At 33.5% G+C, this 25,910-nt stretch overlaps 3 protein-coding genes across 4 annotated transcripts; 1 reads left to right on the top strand and 2 right to left on the bottom strand.

Moving 5' to 3' along the window:
• Nucleotides 1-342: 342 nt before the first annotated feature.
• Nucleotides 343-1,335, top strand: Gpa2 (Glycoprotein hormone alpha 2). Its single transcript, XM_076410051.1, has 3 exons — nt 343-475; nt 544-650; nt 937-1,335. Exons 2-3 carry the CDS (start codon nt 545-547, stop codon nt 1,197-1,199), a joined length of 369 nt encoding a protein of 122 aa, XP_076266166.1. The 5' UTR covers nt 343-475; nt 544; the 3' UTR covers nt 1,200-1,335.
• Nucleotides 1,336-6,793: 5,458 nt separating this feature from the next.
• Gpb5 (Glycoprotein hormone beta 5) lies at nt 6,794-10,223 on the bottom strand. Its single transcript, XM_076410838.1, has 4 exons — nt 9,875-10,223; nt 7,274-7,500; nt 7,097-7,218; nt 6,794-7,039 (listed from the first exon to the last, which is right to left on the bottom strand). Exons 2-4 carry the CDS (start codon nt 7,496-7,498, stop codon nt 6,889-6,891), a joined length of 498 nt encoding a protein of 165 aa, XP_076266953.1. The 5' UTR covers nt 7,499-7,500; nt 9,875-10,223; the 3' UTR covers nt 6,794-6,888.
• Nucleotides 10,224-11,932: 1,709 nt separating this feature from the next.
• On the bottom strand, nt 11,933-24,386 carry klhl10 (kelch-like protein 10). Of its 2 annotated transcripts, none has more exons than XM_076410316.1 (9): nt 24,059-24,386; nt 22,325-22,756; nt 22,074-22,271; nt 21,307-21,584; nt 20,729-20,980; nt 19,052-19,232; nt 17,613-17,743; nt 13,310-13,554; nt 11,933-12,267 (listed from the first exon to the last, which is right to left on the bottom strand). In XM_076410316.1, the coding sequence occupies exons 1-9, from the start codon at nt 24,250-24,252 to the stop codon at nt 12,073-12,075; spliced, it is 2,106 nt and encodes a 701-aa protein (XP_076266431.1). In that variant the 5' UTR covers nt 24,253-24,386; the 3' UTR covers nt 11,933-12,072. The 2 variants fall into 2 exon arrangements, with proteins under 2 accessions (XP_076266431.1, XP_076266432.1); XM_076410317.1 differs by having other exon boundaries at nt 21,307-21,533.
• Between the last annotated feature and the right edge of the window lie 1,524 nt (nt 24,387-25,910).

The following is a 25,910-nucleotide window of genomic DNA, read 5'->3' as shown; positions in this document are numbered from 1 at the left end:
TTAAATAATATGAAATTTGCTTCAACAAAGTGCAATTTAGAAAATGTGTGTTATATTTTCAGAGACACTTTTGACTAATATTTTATGCTGTATTTAATCGAGACGTACATAACTAATGTTAATATTATGTGAGTTTTTAAATATATGAATATTCAGGTTGCTGGTCAAACTGAGCGTAATAATTTATGGCAATGGGATTTATGACTTTTTCTCGTCTGAAATAACATATTTTGCATTTTTATGGGCACAATTCGCAATGCAGAATGTGTAAAATGTTATCGAAATTCGATTCGGTGCAGGGAAGCAGGACGAATACGAAAACAGGCGTTGGAAGTTGTAACACGGGGGTGGACGGGATTGTTTAAAGTGGGGGTAACGAAAAAGAGGGTAAAATACGCGCGCAAATAGAAAGTTTCATTTAAGATCCCATCGGCGAAAGTTGATTCACTCGCCAGTAACTCCTCACACCAGCTAGGTCAGTTCAATCATGGTAACTTGCTAATTTTTCGTACATGGTTTTAATTTTTGACGTTTCTCTTGCAGAATGCTGGCATTCTATTTTTTGTTTTGGGTAGTTTCGTTTTCCAATGGATTAATCGTCACGCAGGAGAAAGCTCTGGACTGGAACAAGCCCGGTTGCTACAAAGTTGGTAAGTAATAGCAATATTATTTAAGTTTAATTGTTTAGCGGGTATATAATTCCATTTTAAAAGAGTTTCTTCCTCATAAAAATTGAGTGACTAATTAAATGAATTTAAGTGTGAAAAAAATAGAATTTATTTTGATTTAGATCAAATCTTGTCATAAGGTCATAGATTATTTGATTTCAATCAAAATTAAAAGAATTTAAAGTCTTAAATCAGTGGAATGCAGGCTAGAATCATCAGGAAATGTTTAGGACGATTGTGATCATGTCTTTTTGTATTTCTTTTTAAGGGCATACTCGTAAAGTCAACATTCGGGACTGTGTATCGTTCGACATCACCACCAACGCTTGCAGGGGGTTCTGCGAGAGCTGGGCAATACCATCGGATCCCCAAAACAGCCAGATAACGCAACCCGTAACTTCTATCGGCACATGTTGCAACATCATGGAAACGGAACCGATCGAAGTACGGGTACTGTGCAAAGAGGGTATTCGCACCTTCGTCTTCAAGTCCGCGGTCACCTGCGCCTGCTACCACTGCAAGAAAGATTGAGGCTCTCACCGAAATGAACGACCTCACCTTTAAGATATTAATCGTGCTGTTCGCTTTGTGTTTCATTTATATTAGGCTGTTTTATTTCTGATCTTTAAATTGAAAGGTGAGTCGGTTGTTTTTTTTTCTCCAAATATATGATATGTTAAATGGTTTACACTTTTCGAAGGCTGCTGATTCTTATCGTCTCTTGATAATTGATATTTATCGATAGATATATAAATATTTGGATAGAATGTAGTCCTTAATGTTAAACTATTTAGAGAAATAGATCCATTGTAAATAGATATATACTGACTGACTGACTAAATGGAAATATATGCTTTATGTAAACGTTAATAAAATGAATTATTATTTTCATTGGATTTTTATTTATGAGTTAATTAATTGCAACTAATTTTGATTGAGAAACAAGAACTATATACACATTTCAGTATAAGTAAAATCAGTATCTTGATGTGTGACTGTTCAGGAAAGAGTTTGAAAGGAAAGAAAAAAGAGGTAAAAGTATATTTCAAATCCCTTGTTTTAATTACCAAATACTGCTGGGATTTTTGAAATCCAGTGTTTTTAGATAAATTTATCTCGACTACTTCAAAGTAATTTTAATTCTTTCAATAAAATACGTTTGTGTCAACGATTTTTTTTTCATTGTTTGAATTGGAATAGGTTCGAAGCTTTTTGTTTGAGTCAAATACATATTCTTGAAATAGTTTTCTTCAGATTGGGGCATAGCTAAAGTTCGGCTGGGCTAAACCATTTGAACAGGAGGGTCGCAGAAGTTGAGCTTTTAATTAAAAATAATCAAGAGCCAAAGCTGTGTGAGACTTATAATTCTCGAAGTGAACAACTTATCATAAATACTTACATAACTACTTTACTACATAAGTTGAGATTGTGAATTAATATTGAGGGAATTTTGTTGTAAATTTACAGATTTTTTATACATTTTTCGAGACATTGTTCGTTCAAAAAGATGTGTCTTGTTTTTGGCAATATTGAAAAAATGAGTACCAAGAAAGGGATTGCCGATCAGAATAACTAGTAATCAAAAGGTGTAATGTTTACTGAGTGATATTTTTATTTTACCGATTTCTCAAATTAACAATGCGATATATGACGGACATTATTTCTTCGGTTTGGTTGTTTCCGCATTGTATGCATCTCGTATCGTGCAATTAGAGCACCAAATGACATTTTAATAATTAGATATCATGGTTAACACGACGTATTTTTAGTACTGAACGAGAAGACACGTGTTTGAATACAAAGTCTTTTTTTTAATCCTTTAAAATGATTCGAACGAAAATTTGATAACGTAAACAAGGTCTATGATTGTTTCTATACCATGTTTTAGTTTTTATTAGTGGACATTGACACAGTTATTACCTACTTTGTTCTACAAGCGTTCTTTGTCTTCTTTTTATATTCTTATTAATTTATATCAATCAAAATGACTTACTTTCAATAGCGAGACACGGAATTATCACCAAATAACTATCTTTTGTCATTGAACTCAATATTATTGGTTATTACGATGTTAATGTTAGAATTGCAGTTAAGACCGTACCAACTTAAACACCCCTAGAAAATAAGAAAGATGTTATAAAGTATTAATCAACTGGGTTGAGGGGAAGCTCCGATCTGAAGTGATAAGCTAGCTGGTATCAACATAGATAGCAAAATAATGATGACAAGTCAAAAAGTGTTGATAATGAAATTCAATTTATTCAATATTATTGAGTTGATTTTTTTCAATAAAACTACTACAACTTTTGAAATAAATGTCGGTTAGTCTTGAAATTTTGACAGATGCCAGTTAGTGAGGTTAGGATTACTAGGTTATGTTTAGAAAGTTTAGGAGGTTGCATAATCCACACGTTACGCTTCCGATTTCTTGGGTGATCTGTAGTTTTGCTGGTTCTGATTCTTGTTATACGAGATGAGCTTATTTATTATATTTACGCTTATATATTTTAAGTGTGTGTCTAATTGAACTCCTCCCAAAGGGTGGGTTTATGTTTAGTGTGGGAATGGTTTAGATTCACAACCGGACCCGGTAGGTGGCGCTGTAGTAGGTTGCAAGGATTTTTTTGCCTATTATGAAAACATAGTTATTGTTGAATTGAATTATTCCAACGAAACAAAAAAAAATGTTCAAGCAGGACAATGTCTGTTGGGTCCGCTAGTGTACATATAATTTTTTTGGGCAATTTAAATACTCCCTAGTATATTGTTCTTGATATTCTTGTCGTATCAACATTTGACATGTCGCAAAGGCAGAGACAATGGAGACGATATGAATTCTAAGTAACATATTTCTTTCTTGTAAAATTGATTTAAATTTACGTGCGATATGGGCCCGTGTTGTCCACTGGGAAAGTTTTCGAGAAAAAGAAACGACATCTTCCGTCGAAGTTAATTGCACAGTTATGAATCAGTACAGGGATTAGCACTTAACGTCCGTTTTTCAGAGATTGAATCCGTGATATCGTGCTGATTTATGATTATTATTAGTTTTATGTCATTTAGTGGATATCGGCAAGTACAAATCCGTATAAAATAATATTTACTAATAGATTTTGCTTTATTAGTATATAATTAGACGTGTATAATGATATAACTAATGAACTAGCTAATAAAACAACCAATTTTAGATAAAATTCGACATTATTCATCAAAAGTGTTGCGTTAATATCATCCCTTCAAGACACAGTTAATGAAATCATCGTAATATATCTAAAGAAGTTTAATAATTCTTAGGGGAACATGCTCGGCTTCAAAGTTGTTTCAAAATTAAATGAAATTTAAAAAAATCTACTTAGTTCTTGTCGTGAAAGTTTCAGTTGAAGAACTTCTGTACGTTAATATCGTATAACCAATGTTATATGAATATTATTAATGATATTAACCCTTTTAAGGAATGTTTTCCATTTTTAAATCTCTTTGATCTCTTTACCGTTCGCAAGAAGATAAAAATTACGCAGAGACAACACTGAAGGAAATTTTAATGATAATGTCTCAGCCATTACCTCGGCTTTGTACTAATTTTTAATAGGTGAGCGTTATACTTTACTACCTGTTCATGCATATTCCAGTATTATGAATTATTCAAATTATCACTTAAGGTAGGCAGCAAGGAACAACAATGGCGACGGTTTCAGCGTCATCATTCACGGATATGCATCAATATTCCTGTTTTATAGCACATTTAGTTTGGCGCGTGATTGAAAAATTTTAATCAGAACAGAGGGTAAACTTTATTTCTCCGAAGAGTATTTTTTCTGGCGGCCTATATTTTCTTACGAGAAGAGTTTAGGAATATGAATATTATTATGGTGATAAATATATGTTAGTAGACTATTTAAATATTAAATACTGTTTAAAAAAATATTATATTGCCGACAAAATTGTAGATTAATTTGCTTTTACAATAACTTAAATCTTGGTACATATGTAGGAGGACTCATCCTCCCTATCTTGGTCTCTGTTGTAATAATGTTTATGTATTAATACTACTGTGTTTTTATTAAAAGGGTTTTACTACACTACACCACACAAGATAAAATAGTTTGATCTGTTGAGTTTCTGTTCTGTTTTGGTGTTATCCAAGAATTGCATTGCATTACTGAGAATGTTTGTCCTAGTGTCACGTGACTTCTGCCCCATGTGTCTCATATATATATATATATATATATATATATATATATATATATATATATATATATATATATATATATATATATATCTATATATATATAAAAGCTTTTTCATTTAGTTTTAACTATATTGGCTGGGTTTAATCTAAACGATTTTGGTCCCTTTTATGTTAATCTTTATTTATATATGGTTCTTCGAGATCTTGTTAATTGTTCAAATATGTAAATTAATTTAGATATGGTGTTTTTGTAAAAATAGAAAGGCACATAGAAATTATTGTTATTATTTAATTTTATTCAATAATTTTTTATGTGTTATTTCAACAAATGTTTAATGTTTATTTCCCTCCTTATATATAGTTTCAACACTAAATCAATTATTTATCAAATTTGTGTATATTTTTTCATAAAAATATTTATGTGTATTATGACGTATTTATAAAAATAGAAAGGCTGGACATATATTAATTATATTTTTATTATTTCATTTTATTCAATACTGTATATATATATATATATATATATATATATATTTAAAATTAAATGGAGTAACGTATCCTCTAAGAATTTAGCTGAACGTAATATAGCTAAATACCTTCATGGGTATTATTCTTTACAACAGGAGTTTTTCAAATACCTTAGACATTAGTGGTACCAGTGAAATAAGTCTGTAGGCTTTTATTTCATTTGGTGTCTTTCCAGGTCTTGAGATCATGATAATTTCAGTCACCTTACAAATGCCCGGAACTTATTTTAGTCGAAATGCTCTATTGATGGAGTTGATACATTTTATATTTCCCTTTCTTGGTAGTTTTTGCAGCAATTGTTCAAAGTCATAATCTGGTAATTTCCTTGGATTAATGTCAACTGTAATAAATTTGGTTATTTTTTTGGCTGTAATTACATAATAATTAGGTCCGCGAAGGAATTAATTTTTCTGGTGTTGTATATATTTTTTGTGTGAGATGAGTTGAGTGGCTTATTTAAATATTACTAAATATTGCATAATATATGGGGCAAACGAATTAATCTTTTGTGTAAAATGTTGTTATAACTAGGTTCTAATAATTATTATTGCTTTTAATTACAGGACTGTGTTATCTTAAACATAAAAAAACAGACTTATATTTCTAAAAATTAATCTAGTTTTCGTCAACTTCAATACATTTATTCCATTTATACGAAAATTTGGCCAACAGAAACATAATCTACTCATATAAACTTTATCTTGCATCGAAGAACATACCACTCGTTGTAAAAATATTGAGGCTTCTAGCATTATTCATGTCATAGCTTGCAGTTTGGGAGCCATATGGCTTGAGAGTTAAAGTAAGTGCAAGAGTTCAAGTATTTGGAGTCAGTAATACAGCAGAATAAAATGGCATCTGCTGCTAAAGTAATAAGCCGAACCGGCAAAGCTGCAGGAGCTTTTGTTTCTCCAAGATGATACACGTCAAATAGGGGAGATATTACGATCAAAAAAATCATTGAAAAATTTGTTTCACATGAAAATTCCGACCTTCAGAAGGTGCACAAATCTCCGACCTGTATGAAGGCACACAACGCGCGGCAGCCTATATCTTCAGTGTGTGATAAAAAAAACTTTTGAAAATTTGTTTATAAACTCTTAAATACATGTACAATATATTCTCAAAATATAAAATGAAATACATTTATTTTTAAGTTGCTAAAAAAATCATGAACCCGAAATAGGAAAACCTATAATTGACTTTGATAAAAAGCAATGACATTGACAATTATATAAAGATTTGGAATGCAGAATTTAAAAAAAACTAATTTATTATAATATTACTGATATTTATTTGTTTTTATATAAAATTTATGTACACAATATTGCTAAAATACAGTGATAATAGGAAAGGAGTTGTTCTAGGGGTAACTAATGTGCTCGAAACAAAACAGTTGCTTGTGTTAAACGTAATTATTTATTGACGAAACATTTTTCCAAGAAAAAAACAATTTTGACACCATAAAAAATCTCTATTTCTTTTTTACTGGATACACGAGATTCAGTTGTAATACGGTGGGTCTCTTATGATCCTCTTGAAGCCTCCGGCGTCCGGTCGCGATCGTTGCGACCTGTACCTGAGTCCCTCGCAGCTCGTGTCCAAGGAAGAACACAGCTGGCATTTACAATCGGCAGCTTCGTAATATTCGTACCTGAGAAAGAATAGGTGGTCAATTTTTCGACAAACTGCAGCCCGAAAATGGTTATACCTGGCGGCTGATGGCAGGGCTCCTTCTTCGCAGTTTCGCAGAATGACGAAAGCCTTGTTACGTCCATAATGGACGCATACTGGGTGGTTGGACTTTTTGTAAGGGAAACGAAAATCTGGGATCTGGAAGAGAGCCGTTCCTATAACCACTCGTCATTTTTCTGCTGTGTTTTTTTACCTCGTTGGAGTCGCAACGTCCCCAACAGGCACTGACGCTCAGTACGTCCCAGCATTCCTTGCCGTTCTGATCGAACTGGGACACCCTGTAGTTGTAAACCCGTTTGTGACATTTCAGTGTAGCATTCTCGTCAATATTGCCCAAGCTCCCGGCTTCAATGATGCTTTGGCACCGGATCATGGCGGCCAGCATCACCAGCAGATAGAACGACAATTGGAACATCATTTCTGTAACATATAAGTCGCAAACGATGAGTTAAATGAGTTAAACATAAATCAAGACTTTGAAAAAACTCCAGACAGACTAATGAGATCAAAATCATTGACATCAAAATGTTATAGGGCATTCAAAGGAAGCCAAGAAGTTATAGCTTTATTGTTATCGGCCTTAGAAGAGGTTGACATTGATACAGTTATTATTATAGTGTTCGAAATACACATACTTAGCTGGCATGTACCCAATCGATTTTTTTCTTGCTTTTGAAGCTAAACTAAGCAATAGAAGACAGAATTTTGATTCTGTTGGCACAATAATTCTAAGATACAGTAGTAATTTTTTCAATACCTTCAAAATATGGAGAGGGATACAAGGAATGGATATCAACAACAAGAAACAAGAACAAATAACAATAATAAACTTTTATCAGAAACTGCATACTCTAGGATATATAATTAAGATAAAAAATAAGTTAAACTAAGCAATAGAAGACAGAATTTTGATTCTGTTGGCACAATAGATATTGGAAATCTTAATTGAACTTCTAAGATACAGTAGTCATTTTTTCAATACCTTCAAAATATGGAGAGGGATACAAGGAATGGATATCAACAACAAGAAACAAGAACAAATAACAACAATAAACTTTTATCAAAAACTGCATACTCTAGGATATATAATTAAGATAAAAAATAAGTAAAAAAAGATTGTGACATTTCAGTGTAGCATTTTCGTCAATATTGCCCAAGCTCCCCGCTTCAATGATGCTTTGGGACCGGACCATGGTGGCCAGCATCACCAGCAGACAGAACGACAATTGGAACATCATTTCTGTAACGTATAAGTCGCAAACGATGAGTTAAATGAGTTAAACATAAATCAAGACTTTGAAGAAACTCCAGACAGACTAATGAGATCAAAATCATTGACATCAAAATGTTATAGGGCATTCAAAGGAAGCCAAGAAGTTATAGCTTTATTGTTATCGGCCTTAGAAGAGGTTGACATTGATACAGTTATTATTATAGTGTTCGAAATACACATACTTAGCTGACACGTACCCAATCACGATTTTTTTCTTGCATTTGAAGCTAAACTAAGCAATAGAAGACAGAATTTTGATTCTGTTGGCACAATAATTCTAAGATACAGTAGTCATTTTTTCAATACCTTCAAAATATGGAGAGGGATACAAGGAATGGATATCAACAACAAGAAACAAGAACAAATAACAACAATAAACTTTTATCAAAAACTGCATACTCTAGGATATATAATTAAGATAAAAAATAAGTAAAAAAAGATAGAAAATAAAATAATATAACATAGTAATGAAGAAATATGTAGCGAATTTTATGTACAATATTATTTTGATGATTGAAAGTCCAAAGGAACTAAGTCTGACAAAAAATCTGGATGTTAAAACAATTTGATGGATATTTTTGATCTGTGTAAGCAGTATACTAAGGTTATATTCCTGAATTATCGTCTATATCTATGGCATTTATTATATATACATACATAATGATAATATCAATTTTAGTAATAACAGTTTTCTAATAATTCTATAATTAAATTAGCAATATAAAACATATGCCATAATACATAATAAACATATTATACGATTTTTAATTAATTTTAATGAAACCTAAAATGTACCAATTTAAATAGTTTATGTTTAAAATATATAATTGTTGTTGGAATTTCCACGAACCAGTCGATAAAACCTGACGCTACACTATTGTTTCTGTTTTATTTGAAATTAGTTAGTTAGTTAGTTAGTTGATTGTCAGTGAAACAACTTTTTCGAATCTATCTTTGTGACTGTGCACAACTTCGTGGATTGCGTTAAATATTAACCAGAAAGCTTTGTGTCCGGTAACAAATAACTAATAATAAACAAAATAATCAGATGTTTTAATTAGAAATACGTGGATTATCCGGACCAGGACTAATTTGGCATCATTATTGGGTTTCAAAGCAAAAACAATACGTGTAAATATATTGTTAATACATTTTGGTATATATTGGGATTGTGAATTAATTTTGCGGGATTTTTTAAATTCAAAGGAAACGATTGGTGCATGATATTAAATTAGAAGGTCGAAATATAATGCAAAGCTAAGTGTTTAAGGGAAACAATCATTGGACGAGGAGAAAAAACGATCTCGATACGTGTGTCTTATATAATTTGGGTATCTGCAGCTGACTCAAGGGGTTTTTGATGTGAAATTAAAGTTTTGCAATGAAATTATGCGGATCATATTTGTTATATTGGAAATAAATAAATATATGTCAGAAAATGTATGGTAGAAGGTGTGAAACATCAATAGTTATAAAAAATACACTTGACAGACAACAACAAAGCATTCGCCCAACACTCACCCGACTAATTGAAGCTGTCCAAGTGTCAGCACGAGCGCTTCAGGCCAACTTGTTGATGTTTTATTGATAACGAACAAATGGCCCCCCGGAAAAAGTTTCCATTCAATTTTGTACCCTCCATGGAGATGCGTGGCGCGCGGTAAGGGATGCGCTGAGGTCCTCTGCGTCATCTCGTAAATAAACTGTAATTATTTCGTGAGAAGCGCGATAAAAAGTTTTTTATATATCCGGATTTATCCAGTATAATTGTAGCTTAAACTGTTATGATATTATAATGATAACAGCTCGATTGTTTAAACATATCTCGTTGATGTTTCATAAAATAACCCTCAAAAGTTGTTTAATCATTAAAAGCTTCATATTTCTTCTTAAAAGCTAATGAATTTTAGGCTTAATTTAAGCATAATGTCAAAGAAATCATCTCGAGTTTTCCTGAAATATTATAGAAAAATCATTTTCTTTTTTGTTTTTTAATTTTTTTTTTTGGTCTTATCTATATCACTAGTATTAAAGTTTAAGTTATACATCACAAATTGTATTTTCAAAAAAATTCTATATATGAAACATACCTTTTAAAATATATATTATAAAGCAATTTAACATGGATTTTTGTTTCTTTCAACGCAAAACACATATATTTTGAGAGTTTTATCTTTATCTGAGAGGTAAGAAAATTTAACACTTTTTCCATATATATAGTCGTGAAAATTTGCAATTTTTTGCCCTTTTAAGTTTTGTTGTCGTTATTTCCGTTCAAATAATGGCAGGTTAATGGGTCTTTCAGGAATTCTAGAGAATTTTACGCTGAATCGAATGATAGTATATCATATTTTATACGATCCTTACATTTTAATGGATACATTTAATCATTAGAAACTTCATATTTCTTCTTAAGAGCTAATGAATTTTAGGTTTAGATCATCTAATTTAAGCATAATGTCAAAGAAATCATCTCGAGTTTTCCTGAAATATTATCGAAAAATCATTTTCTTTTTTGTTTTTTAATTTTTTTTTTGGTCTTATCTATATCTCTAGTATTAAAGTTTAAGTTATACATTACAAATTGTATTTCAAAAAAAATTCTATGTATGAAACATGCCTTTTAAAATATATATTATAAAGCAATTTAACATGGATTTTCGGTTCTTTCAACGCAAAACACATATATTTTGAGAGTTTTATCCTTATCTGAGAGGTAAAAAAATTTTACACTTTTTCCATATATATAGTCGTGAAAATTTGCAATTTTTGCCCTTTTAAGTTTTGTTGTCGTTATTTCCGTTCAAATAATGGCAGGTTAATGGGTCTTTCAGGAATTCTAGAGAATTTTACGCTGAATCGAATGATAGTATATCATATTTTATACGATCCTTACATTTTAATGGATACATTGAAAAATGACTTCAAATTATGAGTGGATTTCTGTCTCCATTACATATCTCCAAAATTATACATTCTAAAGCAATTTGTCATGAATTTTCGTTTCTTTCGCCTGAAAACTACATGTATTTTAAGAATTTTATCTTTATCCGAGAGGTAAAAAGGTTCACACTTTTCCAGCAATAGATCTAATCAATCTATCAATTCACTTAGTATTCACTTAAGCACCCATCACTACAAGGACCACACAATATTAGATGAAGCAGTGCTATATTATCAGCATTTTCGAAGTTAAAAAATAAAATATAACTTAAATGATATTGCGGTATCACAAAAGAAAACGAATATAGCAGTTCATATAGATATATCTCTGTTTATATCCAACCTTTCATCGCTAAATCAGTTGGAATCAACAAAAATTTCTCTATCACAAAAACAACATTTATTTTGGATGTATAAGTTAGTATATGTATTTGTCAATCGTATAATATATATCTAAAGTATTGAGGTACAAGAAAGCATCACAGATCTATTGTTAATTGATAATACTGCGAAATTTCAGAGTCCATATCTCAAATTATCGAAAACGTCGTATCACATGGTTTCCTCGTATAAAATAACTATTTAACGAGATATTATGTCCGAATAATCCCGGAGCCTCGGTCAGATCATGATGTAGCGAACTTTTATTTGATGATTTAAGACATTTCCTTCTGTTAAATAGTTATTCATGTTCTCTCTTCTTCTTCTTTGACTTGGACGCGATGTCCTCCGACAAAGTTTAACATGATGTAGGTTGGATTCCTGCAGAACCTGTTTTAATCCAGTCCGTTCTCTTCTCCATCGTCCACGTCCATTGGTAGGGGATTGGGAACCGGTTGGGGTGGTACCTGTACGGGTGGAGGTGCCGGTGGTGCTGGTACTGGCGGAAGGGCTGGGTTCAGATTCGCGTTCAGTTGTTGCAGTATATTAAGCTGCTGCATATTAGCGTTAACAGCAGCCACAATATTCTCCTAGAGCCAAAAACATATAATAATACATGGGCTAAAAAGTCCCTAGACCTCCTAACACATAGATGGCGCTGGTTTTATGACATTCGTCGATTTTTCAGTTAGTACTAAAAGATAAGTCGTTCTAAAAAAGTGGCATTGAAAGGCTAGAGCGGTGCTGGAATGATTGTGTGGCTTTTGATGGAGATTATGTTGGTGAATAAAACCAATTCTGAAAATAAAACGCGTTTTCTTTGTTACTCCCGGGACTTTTCAGCCCACATGTTAATGTTGTAATTTAATACTGATTTTGGCGTTCTTTGAAACATTTCAAATCCGTTTAAGCTGGTGGATATGTAAAAGCGAAGCTTTTCCGAGAATGAAGAGATATTTATATAAAACTTATTGAACTAAATTGAGCAATACTAATATATTAAAGGTATTTTAGGGTGGTATATGAAGGACAGGCAAAGTTGTTTCGCAAAGTTTTGGTTGGTATTTCTTGTTACGCAATAAGTTCGAAAATTTCTTTGATCTCGGGTAAGGTAAAACAATCGGAGGTTTGTTAAGACAAGGAAAATTTACTACTATTTTACGAGAACAGTGACAGATTTACGCAAGCATTTTATCGACCGGTTATTATATTTTCATTTTGTAAGTTCTGCGTTCAGTAATAAGAGATTTTGTTCAGATAATAAACACACAATAATATAGTAGAAGCTACTCTAGTGTTTAAACAATATTAAAAAGATTGTATCAAGTTTTTCTAGTCATGGATATTTATATAAGTCCCTACAATTTTATTGAAAATGTTTTTATCGGGTTGCTGCCGCGCTAAGTATTAGTGTGAGTACTGTGAATAGCGTCGCTCACAAAATGAAGAATAATACGTTAGAAGTGGTTGACGAATCTTGACCATCAAACTTATCCTGTTTTTGTCAGATCGAAGAAATAATAGAGAAAAATGTTGATATTCGATAAATAACAAACATTTTGTGTTTTATTGACCAATCTCCGGTGATATATTGGCAGAACGCCTACTCATAATTACCGTAATTTCAAGTACCTGTTGGTTATTATTATTGTTATTAAGAATCCCTGCCATATTCCGTTGATTCTCGAGAGCAATCATTTTCTGGCGTTTCTCCTCCATCAACCGGTCCCGGTGCTTGTGGATGTAATCCTGCACGTTCGGCAGTCCGTCGATGACGCAAGCCGACAACGCCGACCGGTAGATGTTCATGTCAGTGGCTTCGTACCATTCGTTGGTCTTCTCGTCGTAACATTCCACGTGATATATAGTCGTGACACCTGAAATATCACACATTTTAAAAACTATTAATGATTCGTAACACTGTTAAGTCACAACTGCGTTAGAATCACCATCTTTTTGTCAATAATAGAACAGAGAAATCAACGCCATCATTCATCTTTTGGAAGAGCAATGCATTTGAGTACTTAAACACAACGCTCACTGAAAATTGGGCGTACTGTAGATTCGAGCCTGATGAGAATTCCTGTTCAGAAAAAGACTAAGAAATTTTTCAAAAAGAATTTTGCTTGAGGATTATCTCTTAACTAGCAAAACAATACATTTAAATTATTATTATAACCTCATGGACCAATTGGGCACAAAAACCACCACAAGAGCCAGTGAACTAAAGTACCAATTGTTTCAACATCCTACTTATTCGTCTTATTTGGCTCCCTCTGATTGTTGGCTATTCCCTCGACTCAAGAGATTTTTTTGAGAAAATATTATATTTCTTTGGAAGAGGTACTACAATGACTAGATACATCATTAGAACTAAGTGCGTATAAACTAAAGTTGAGTAAAATTGTACGAAATTTTTTTTTCTAGTTATAAATTAGCATTTTAATTTTGACGAACTTATCAAACGCTCTTGTATATTACAGTTTATTGGCATTAGTATCAAAAAATAAAAATATTTGTGGGCCCAGTGTATTTTTAATTAAAAAAAGTCCAATAATCACTTATTTATAAGCTCTGTTCTTTTCTGTCAATTCTGCTTTCGGTGATAGGACTTCTTTTACCATTAGTTTCTTTGTTATATTTAACATAAGGTCAGAGAAAATAATTGAGTATTTCCTGTTGGATGGCTTTAGAGTCGCATTTCTCTGATAATACTTGTTCAATGAAGCCATACTAGAAAGCGTTTGAAAGGTAACAGTCCATAGAACGTTCTAGATATAAAGGCATAATTAGCTTGCTAAGTCGAATGCTGTTAGGCTTGAAATGCTTGAGATCTACATAAATTGTCGGTGAATCTAGTTTACATCTGTGAATATCTTTTCAAACAAAACAAAATCGAGCTATTTTTCAAGCGAGTAATTATATCAGATGATATGAGTGATTGTTATCTTGATCATCACGTTATTATAATCATGAATTATATAGAAAATCCCTTCAGTTAATGGTCCCCTGAATTGTTATTAGGTACATGACTTAAATTTTACACATTTTTATTGGAATTAAAAAAATACATTTAAAAGAGAAATATTTTCGTTATATTTTGAATATGAACAAGATTCTTGATTAGGCAATAACCATCCCAATAACTGCAGAAGTGAGTGAAGAATTTTATTATAAAAGATCAATATATAGGCAAGGAAACAGACAAGTTCTGCTGCTATATGACAACGCATGATCTTAGGTTGTTCGCTCGACAAAATACTCTGAAGGACAAAGTTGGGTTGTTGTTTTGATCAATACAATGTGCCAAAGTGGCTAAAAAGTGGTAACTTCCTTGGCGATGCCTACTGAGACAATAATAGCGAAAAGACATAAAAACAATGAACTTGGACTTAAACCTCCTCCGTCTCTTCCTTAAAATGTATGTCCGAAAGCACCAATAAGTATTTGAAAATCAATAAAATTCGGTTATTTGTGACATTTATTGAGACTATTGAAGACAGTGGCAGAGGTACTTTGCAAGGGGAAACAAAATTGTTAATAACCCTGTTTTAGTCGCAACTATTCCATATTATCTGACGATATAAACCTTCCCAATCGCTCTAGCCGTTCTGGAGTTTTATCGAGACTAACAAACAGCAACTCATTTTTATATACAGAGAAGGTCATATCAGTTCACCATCGCCTCTCCAGACCATCCCACAATATCAGCTCGAATCCCCGTAAATGATAGTCCGATTTAAACGAAATCCTTACCCGAAAACTGAAGATAAATTGTGTTGCGCAAAAATTAGCATGTACCACATCGTCAATGTGGACATGTAGGGTATCGGAGGTGATTAATAATTAAGATGTCGCGTTTCTAGTGGCGGCTGTGCGGGCGTGGGTCGAAATTAATGTTTTAGTCGACAAGGAATTACCAGAAAAAGGGATTAACCGACCCTTGAACGGGAATCTTACGAGACATTTTGAGGACTGTAACAACGCGCCATCTAATTTAATTAAATATCCATTCTTCAGTCGAATCTTCTTGAGCTTACGGGCGACGAGGATATGTCGCACATGTCATGGGTGTCTGTCTGTTCTCGATCTATAGAAAAATATTGGGATATCGCGTTGTTATCAGGTTTTTATGGTTGATATCATGTTTTCGAAAGTTATTTTTATTAGTAACTAGCGACCCGCCCCGGCTTCGCACGGGTGCAATGCTGATACTAAATTAGATACACTACAGAAAAAATATGAACGTTGTATATAAAAACATAGCGGCCCGCTCCGACTTTGCACGGGCATAAAATATATATGCCTATGTCACTCAATGAAAACATGATTAAAATCGATCCAGTATTTTTGGTTCATTCATTACTGCCCTTGGCCTGCACGCATTAAATTTGGAGTAAAACAATTCCTCTTCCCCTATACTTACTATGAAGATTTCCTGCTATCTTTGGAATATCTAAATTCATACAATTTTTATTACATTACACATTTTTAAACGCAAATTTTAAATTTGTAATATCTCCGAAAATATTTGTTTAATTTACATGCTGTAAGGAACCATATTGATCTATATTAATTGCACACTGTATTTAAGGTACTTAATTCGATAAGGATTAATGCCGTATTGCTTAAAATAGCTTCTTAAATAAGCCATTTTCTCACGTAAAAAGTAAACAATAAAAATGGTTAATGTGGGTTATCCCTAAAAGATAAACATATACCATCGCGGACTTTTTTGTAGACCTTTTTATGGTGTAAAATACTGTAGAACATTAATTTGGTCTAACTCGTAGGGTTAGGCAGCGTTTTTGCTAATTGCTAAATAAGCCTAAAAAAATAGGTTAATTTACGACATCACGTTAGAAACCTCTAAAATTAGCAATGTTGCCTTAGTATATTATGCATGTATTATACATATAAACCTTCCTCTTGAATCACTCTATCTATTGAAAAAAACCGCATCAAAATCCGTTGCGTAGTTTTAAACATTTAAGCGCACATAGGGATATAGGAACAGAAAAGGCGACTTTGTTTTATACTATGTAGTGATTAGTAAAATTCGTTTCAGGAAAAGAATATCATGATTTACTATTGTATTTTATTCAATAGAGACGAAAACAAACTCTTTTGATTTTTGAAGAGGCTTTTTATTAAACGTTTGCATGTATTTTGGTCGGCGATATTTATTGGTGAAAAGGTGAAGTATAAATGTAAATAGCTGTAAAATAATCTAACCTAACTGTTCAATATGATGGTTTTGACATTCCTCTATATAAAGAAACCGCTTTCTTTTTAATATTATTGAGTTACTCTAATGCAATAAGACCCTAAATGAGGAAGATTCAAAGAAGATTTTTCTGTGACTGTTTGTGTATCAAGTTGGAGCAAAAAATAGCAATAATAATGTGTAAATGTATGGTTTTGTCAGTTTAGAGACCATCAACCCAAATATCTATCCACACCTCAACAAATTGATGATTCTTGGCGATAGTTACGAGTATCTTAGCTAGTTTGTTGATCCAAATTTTCTTCGGAGTTCCCACACTCAGTGGTAACTCACTCCTTACCTTATTTTGATTCAGAACCATTATCAAATCTTATTTTAGCTGATACTACTGATGAAACCAGGCATAAAAAATAAATATGACACTCATTCGCACATATAAACATCAGCTCTAATGAATATATCTAGGTCAGATAATGAAAACTCAATATCTTGAATAAATATATTATTGTTTGGTTTTTTTCGCGTCTTTAGTAATTGGTTTTATGAGCACGTCGCTCATCTCATGTCATCAACCTCTCGAAACTAAGATTAGTGAATATCAAGATTGTAAACTATACAATATCAGTCACAAGTACACGTCTTGTTTTGATTAAAATATTTTAAGGATTTCCCTTAGATTTCGTTGATGTTTTTAATGGAGTACATTACCGTTGAATCCACCAATAGCAAAAATCATGTCATCGATGACCTCAATGGCAAAATTGCTCCGTGGATTGTACATGTCGGGGATTGTTGTCCAGTTGTTGGTTTGAGGATTATATTTTTCACCGCTGCACATTCTGAAATAAAAATTAAGGATATACTCTTAAAAGGATATCAAAATTTAAATTATTTTCGGATATATAGCCATTTTAAACTTTAAATGCGTTTTTCTTGAAACTATTTTTTTTTGAGACGGTCGACATGATATCCAGCGTTGCCAGCTTGTGGAGAATTTCCCAATCTGCCGGGAATCTCATGTTGATTGAGGATTAACATTATGCTGGAAAATGTTGACATCTCATTATTGATTGTTGTCTTATTTGGTTTCAGTAATTTTTTATTTTCTCTTATATCCACTGTATATCCATCAGAAGCTCAACAGCTACAAAGTAATCAGTGCTGAAGGGAATTCAATGTTTCATAAAAATGTGACAGCACAAAAATTAGATGACGATTGACGAGCTGATCCAATGCTGGATTTTGATCAACATGGGCTTGAACTAGCGTTCAACAACGTTAAAGCGTTGCGGTAGAATTCTTGTTGCCAAACAAAAAATGGGATGTCCTTACTGCTGAAACTTCCATTTTCAAAATTTAGTGTCCTTAAAAACTGAAAAATAGTGAACCGCATTCGACTAAATAGAGTCACTGTAGTGTCTTTAATGACAACAAAGAAGGGGAATAAGAAATTCTATGGCAGTGCTAAGTGTAACCCATCAATAAAAATATTTGCAAGAGATATATGGAAAAAAAGTGTAACGTTATAATTCATAACATTACATTTTATTACATATTATGACAAGATAAAAAATAAATATTGTGTATACGGGTGAGACTTGAATTGGTAGAGTGGAATTTGTTAAAAATCAACAATTTTTTCCCTCCAATCTCGGGAATTATACTTGAATTATCAGTGAATTTAATAAATTGGCATTGGCAACCCTGATATCTCAAGCTCTACTGACCCGATTCACATGAAATTCAGTGCGAGCTTTCTATACACATTATTCTATCATAACAAAGCATAATTATAACAATATTTTGAGTTTTACTATTGAAAATAATCGTAAATGACAAAAAAGTGGCAAAAATAACGTCTTGCTTTTTTCAGCAGCCGTAAATTGAGGAAGAAAAATTTCATACGATATAAGAATATATAAGAAGGGCTCACATCAAATTACACGTAAATAGATTCCGTAGAACTTGAAATATTTAGTTTAAAGTTTCCTTTTTAGGTACCTCGTCACTAAATCTCCGAAAATAATTTAAATTTTGAATAGTCTTCTTAAGGATATATTTTTGAAGGTTTTTATTCAATGTTCTAGACTAGAATACCACATTTAGGCCAAATCAAAACGAGATCATCAATTAAGTAGCTCACAAACCTCGATATTCCATTAAATCCACCGATCACAAACACCTGGTCGTGGTAGGATATACAGGAAACGCCAGATCGACGTGATCTCATCGGACCAATCAGGGACCACTGGTTTATCTCGGGGTCGTATACCTCAGCGGAATGCATGCATTCTTGCCCGTTGAAGCCTCCAGTGATGTAAATTTTCCCTAGACAGGAAATATAGGTTAATATTCCCCCCGAAAACAAGAAAAACGGAACAAGGGTAGGAAAATAACATTGAAATTACGGGCTAAATCTTCAATAATTAATATTTGTATTTGTAGAGGCTTATGTGTTCTTGTTCTTTCAAATTGACTGTTTTTTCGACGATTTCTGTTAAATACAGAATGAAAAATATATTCAATTAAAATTATTGATTAAAAATATGCTTGAGTTTAAATTCATCCTGTACAAGTAACCAGCATTAAGTCAGTATAAATGAGCAAAACTGTGGATTACAATGAAAAATACTGATGTTTTAAAAATATTAATATATTATAGATTCATTACTCTAGTGAGGATACAAATTAGTCCTTGGTCTTGATACTATATCGTTTTTTGAATCCTTTTCGATATTCTAAATTTTAATTATGTAAAAAATATTGACATATAATTTCGATATACCGATTTTTTTTAAATACCGATATATCTACAAGAAATCTGCTGACGGCAGTTCAAATGATGCAAATATTCTGCCAGAGAAAGATCATTGGTCTAAAAAATATCCATATTTTGTTTATTTTATTACTTTGACAAAAAAAATTGAAAAGTCCTTGACACTTGAATAAATACAATTTTGATATCATTTCAATTACAAGAGAAAAACTAGCTGCTGTAAAAAAGATCTATATATATCGGAAAAGTATCGATATTTTCATGATTCTGACGATAAAGTCATTGATTTCAAAATATATCAGACTCTTGAAAGTATATCTCTTTTTATATCTATCTTTTTATCATATCTATCTTCTTTGAGTACTCTGTTATGGAACTTATAAAACACCTTTAACTAGTAAACAGTAATACGGAAGAGAAAGTAGTCATCATAAATAATTGAATTATGAAAGAAGAATTGTGAAGCTTTGTTATGTCCTCATCATCTTTTATGAGAAAAAATTTTCCTCGAGTACCCTGTTATGGTCTAGAAGCTTATAAAACAACTTAAACTATTAATAAGATATTACAAAAGAGAAAGTGGCCATCACAAACAATTGAATTATGAGAAAAGTATTGTGAACCGCTGGAGTATGAAAACAATAACTTCCTAGAGACTGAGTTTCTTATGGTTATAGAGAACTTTTATGAGAATGATTCTTCTTCAAGTACTTTGTTGTGGCCTAGAAACTTATAAAATAACTTAAAATATTAATAAGTTATTACAAAAGAGAAAGTGGTCATCATAAACGATTGAATTATGAGAAAAGAATTGTGAACCACTAGAGTATGAAAAAAATAACGTCCTAGAGACTCAGTTTCTTATAGTTATATTTATGTCTTCATCATCTTTTATGAGAATAATTTTTTTGTGGGTACTCTGTTGTGATCTAGGAACTTATTAAACAACTTAAACTATTAAACAGTGGCCATCATAAGCAGGAAGAAGAATTGTTAACCTCTCAGTACGGAAACACGTCATAGATACTCAATTTTCTTGTCTGTATACCGTTTAACGTGCACGCGCTGGCATCAGATCTCTGCATGTTCATAGGGGCTATCAAGGTCCATTGGTTGGTCTTGTGGTCGTACTTCTCGGCGGTATTCTGTCGATGGTGACCGTCGTATCCCCCCATGGCGTAAATCTGATCGTCCAACACGGCGGTACTGACGTAGCATCTCTTGGCGTGCATGGGAGCAATCTCTTTCCAAGTTTTGTTCACGGCGTTGAAGCAGCGACAGGAGTTGAAGTATTCCATACCTAAAATGAGAGGAAAATAAGATAATGTTGTGTTGGAATTAATATTAGATCGTATTGAACCCTTTTCCAAATATAGTCCGTCATTAGGCATTACATTTTTGTTATTTATGGTATTTGCAAGAAAAATTAAACTGTTAGATTAAAAAACTGATGGTCAGAATTATTCAATGATGTTAATACTCCTTAGTGAACTTATTTTACTAACAATAATGCTCTCTTAAGAACACTCCAATCCCAATTGTTGATCGTATAAAGTTATGAAACTGGTAAACTTATACTAAGAAATGTTTCTAAAAAACTCTTTCTAAAAAAATTAATTAAATTACCATCAAACCCTCCTATAACATATATATTGAAACCAACCACGGCTGTGCCGTGGTAAGCTCTAGGTCCGGTGGGATCCACCTCCTCTACCTTCACCCATCTGTCGGCCCTGGTGTCGTAGGTCTCGATGAAGTTGGTTGGGGAGCCTCCGCTCCAACCCCCTATGGCGAAGAGGATCTCGTGCGGCACTCTAGGGCGCGCTATCTCCGGCGTGATGACTTCTCCATCCCTGGGACACCAAATTAATAAAAATTGGGATCCATTCGCGCTAACATTTTGACTGAAAGAATGAATGGGCTCGCTGTAGTCATTCGTTCAAATCAAACCCAACACTGGTGCCATTGGTATCATCATAGAAACTATTTTTTTTATTTTATGCATCCTTTCGCCGTAATGGATAAGACTTGGGCCTACAATAATGATCCTGGATCAAAACAAAAGCCCCAGGAATTGTTCATTTATTGAAACCTTTTGGGCTAATTGAAGGCAAAAAAGTCAATGCTACAATCCGTGTATAAGTTATTCAGATGGAAGAATGATCTTGTATATACCATTGCTTTATTCTTTAGATACAGTGACTGACACAAAAATTCTTCTGTCAAAATGTAATAATTTATACATGTGTTGGATTTGCTCAAATTTAATTCTTAGTATGCAGTTACGTCGAGAAAAGAGTAACTGTACCAAATTTCATAATAATTACGTGTATACTTCTGGATATCTTGTAATGAGTCAGTACTATATCGCTTAAATGTACATAATGACTTACCTATGGGTTATCATCTCAAGGTCATACAGGAATTTCAAGGTTTCTATAATCATAGGTCGACTAGCTTCACAGCTAGACACGTATGGATGATCTTTGACCCGTTCCAGGAAGAACTGCGTGTCCAGAAGCCCCAGGCGTATGCACTTCATCAGCTCGACGATGTGACCTTTCCTGTCTTCGGTCGAATGATCTATCCACCTACAAACACCAGAAGAAATATCAGCGCCCAACACTCAGAGCCCCACCCTTACTTTAAGATAGTCTCCCAGACGACTTCCTCGCTTTTCACGTTCAGATCGTCCGAGTTGATGATCTCCTGCAGTTCCTTCAGGGACAGGTCGAGGATCTCCCTACTTTGCGTCGCAATCAGGGGGAAGTTCCTCACTATGTACTTCCAGCAATTCTCGGCAAGGTCTTGGCAGAAGTGGTTTCTGGCGAACGCCAGGATGCCGATGCAATTGGTGGGACTTAGTATCAGTTCGAGATATTGGCAGCAGAGGTCCAAGGCGCCCAGGATGCTGAGGTAATCGGCTGCTATGAGGACGGAATAGACGTTTTCGTTGTTGAGGTCCAGCTTCCTCAAATACACGTACACCAGCAGGGCTTGGAGCATGTCGGATGTTATTCCAGGCAGGTGGACTCGATTCTTTTCTTTGGCGTGTAAGGTGGTGGTAAATAGAGCCCTTCAGACAACAGTTAAGTGATTAACAAACATTCGAAGGTTATTATTATTGTAAAATTAATGTGATTGGTAATGATAATTTTACAATATTTCTTAATTTCTATGTACACATATTTGTTTTTAGTTGTCTTTCATTGCGTTATTATAAATTCATCTTACTCTACAACAAAATAGGCTAAAGCAGGTATACCACAAGGAAGTGTACTGGGGCCAATGCTTTATCTACTCTACACTTATGATATACCACAAATGGAGAATATTATAGCTGTCGAAGACAATAGTGACGCAGCTTCACGAAAATTACAACAGGAAGGTGACAATATAAATAATTAGACGCAATCTTGGAAAATAAAATTTAACGAAACTAAATCTGTGCATGTGCAATTCTCCTACAATCAGACCGTACAAGCACCAATAACATTAAATAATATTATTATTCCATATAGCAACAACGCTAAATATCTCGGAATCAATCTTGATGGAAAACTTCGCTGGAAGAAATATATAAAGAAGAAAACAAGAGAACTGGAATTGATAGGAAAATGTACTGGCTATTTGTAAGAAAATAATAATTATCACCACATAATACATTGACATTATATAAGCAATTACTGAAACCTATATGGACATACGGAGGATGATCTGCAAAGAGTAACATAAATAAAATACAAATTTTTCAGAACAAAGTCCTGAGAGGTATTGTGGGTGCCCAAATACTACAGGACTGATTACCTACATCGAGACCTTCAGATACCAACAGTCAGTCAAGAAATCAAGAGAATTGCAAGGGGACATGACGAAAGACTCCATTCTCATGAGAATATTGAAGTATTGTAACTTTTGGATACCACCAGAACAGGACACAGACTCAAAAGAATCAAACCATCTGATCTTGTATAGTGTTGTGTAGTGAGGTGCATATAATAAAAATACAGCAGTGACATGTACAAACATTATTTCAGCAGAGACTGAGATAACAATGTAAAAAAATACAATCTAGAACTTGGAGAATCTAGAAATATATATAAACTCAAAAAAATATTTTATTAACATGTTATTATTCAATTTCACCCTTTTAGTAGTAAATAAGCCAGATTAGTGCGCCCTCAGGTGGTTTAGACAAACAAAACCTACGGCTACGACTTTATACATAGGAAATTGCATTCTATATCTATTTCTGTAGGCCATAAGGGAAAATGTGCAATGAAACAAGTCTTAAAGAACTTCTTATATTGAGGGGACTAGAGGGATGAGGACATTCATCGGTTGAAGAAGAAAATCTCCTAATAATTATACTGTTTACCTGAAGTACGCGCTGCAAGAACACAGAATGGCCCTGTGCACGGGCACCTCGGACCCGTCGTCCAGTACCAGGGTGGCGTCGCAGAGCTGACTGTTCTCCCTCAGCTCGAACAGGGCTCGCATCGCGTGCACGCTCATCGATCTGCCAACGGTAATGTCCATGGGCTTGTCACCGCTTGGATTGGTCTCGCCCATCTCATTGTTCCGAGCCAGTGTGTATTGCGTTGACTCAAGGCGGTACAAACACGGATAATTTAGTCCAGATCGTTGATGATTTCGAAAAATGGGGGGTGAAATGCCAAAAAAATGATGGATTAAGGTGGCGGTGACAGGACGGGTTTGCTTGGTGACTGTGGCGATACCGATGGTCCAGGTATCAATCGCAATATAACGGTAACGGACGGGTTTTAAGTAATAGGGTGATGATTTGTGGTTCTACGGCTTCTAAATAGTTCTAAGGGAGGTCGGTTTTGGGGTTCCCGTGGTTATATGTAGGTTTCTGTGGACAGAAACCATCATATGTGTTAACATCTTAGGTATTCCTTTGATGATGGTACTGTTTCTATTGATTGTAAGATACACATAAAATTTTGCACCGCACAATTACACTAAACATCAGTTTTTTCCACGCTCATGTCAGTCAGTGACTTAAGAAGCATATCAGCTGGTAAATAAATGTCAAATTATCAGTACTTTAAAAAAATATCCATTATTTTGAACAACTGATGAAATCATACCTCACAGATAGACATTTTGTTGTCAAACATCCTACACCTAATTTATTGGGGTGTTCCGCAGGACAGTGTACTTGGCCCATTGTTATATCTATTGTATACAGCTAACCTACCGACCTCAAGAAACACTACTGTTGCAACATATACTGACGATACAGTGGTTTTATCATCACACGAGGATCCAATATCAGCTACAAGAAACCTCCAGCTTCAACTTAACGAAGACGAATTGTGGTTGAAACCCTGGCGTATCAAGGCAAATGAGACAAAATCTATCTATGTGACATTTACCCTTTGTAGAAGAACATGCACCTCAGTAAAATTGAATAATCATGAACTTCCGCAAGCAGACAAACGTTAAATATCTAGGAATGCATTTTGATCGACGTTTGACATGGAAAAAACATATAGTGACAAAACGCAAACAACTTTGAATTAAACTAAACCAAATGTACTGAATATGGCGAAAATTTAAATTATTATTATTATATTAGGGGAAGATAATTTTTTTTAAAGACTAAAGAAAATATACATCATAAAAGTAAGACAATAGAAATGGTGAACATAGGCCGAGGGCTAGAAATGAAAGAGAGGAATTACTCATTCGGTTTCGCATGAATTCAGTAATTACTAGCCTATGGCATTCCCTACGTAAACAATCGGCCATTTTAGGTATTATTGAAGTCAATACTTTGCTTAATGAGGAAGGAATTGTAATGGGTATGTTCTTTTTCAATCTCAGACGACCTATTACTAACAGTACCTTATATCTTTCAAGTTAAACCGAGACACTTTTTCGTGATATAATATACGTCACCATTATTTTGAGAAAGAAGCGTTTACAGTTTGAAAACGTATTTACCATGGACAAACGTAAAAAACAAGTTTTCGCTGGCCAGGGGCTAGTTTGCCAACTAGGTCCCAATTATCAATTTTGATTTCAACGATTTAATACTAGTGATTTTGATGTCACTGACAATGGACGGTCTTGAGAACCAAGTTTGATTAAAAGTAGATCTAGAACCACAATCTCAAAAGCAGAATGTCGGGGATTTATCCAGAAGAGTCATCCATATCAACATAGCGGCAGAATCAGAATCAAATATATTTCATGTAATA

This window comes from Rhynchophorus ferrugineus, unplaced genomic scaffold (genome assembly GCF_030347505.1).
Source record: "Rhynchophorus ferrugineus isolate W39M unplaced genomic scaffold, kcgeb_rfMv2 rfM7, whole genome shotgun sequence".
Taxonomy (NCBI): Eukaryota; Metazoa; Arthropoda; class Insecta; order Coleoptera; family Curculionidae; genus Rhynchophorus; species Rhynchophorus ferrugineus.
The sequence above is the reverse complement of the archived record's forward strand: the minus strand, read 5'-3'. Positions and strand labels throughout refer to the sequence as shown.

Excerpts from the sequence above, each read along its gene's own strand:
- Gpa2 (XM_076410051.1), top strand. The coding sequence starts at position 545 with ATGCTGGCATTCTATTTTTTGTTTTGGGTAGTTTCGTTTTCCAATGGA. Across the intron at positions 651-936 it reads GCCCGGTTGCTACAAAGTTG|GGCATACTCGTAAAGTCAAC; the intron begins GTAAGTAATAGC and ends TTTCTTTTTAAG.
- Gpb5 (XM_076410838.1), bottom strand. The coding sequence starts at position 7,498 with ATGATGTTCCAATTGTCGTTCTATCTGCTGGTGATGCTGGCCGCCATG. Across the intron at positions 7,219-7,273 it reads GACGTTGCGACTCCAACGAG|ATCCCAGATTTTCGTTTCCC; the intron begins GTAAAAAAACAC and ends GCTCTCTTCCAG. Across the intron at positions 7,040-7,096 it reads GCCCTGCCATCAGCCGCCAG|GTACGAATATTACGAAGCTG; the intron begins GTATAACCATTT and ends ATTCTTTCTCAG.
- klhl10 (XM_076410316.1), bottom strand. The coding sequence starts at position 24,252 with ATGGGCGAGACCAATCCAAGCGGTGACAAGCCCATGGACATTACCGTT. Across the intron at positions 22,272-22,324 it reads GTCTGGGAGACTATCTTAAA|GTGGATAGATCATTCGACCG; the intron begins GTAAGGGTGGGG and ends TGGTGTTTGTAG. Across the intron at positions 20,981-21,306 it reads TGTTATAGGAGGGTTTGATG|GTATGGAATACTTCAACTCC; the intron begins GTAATTTAATTA and ends CTCTCATTTTAG.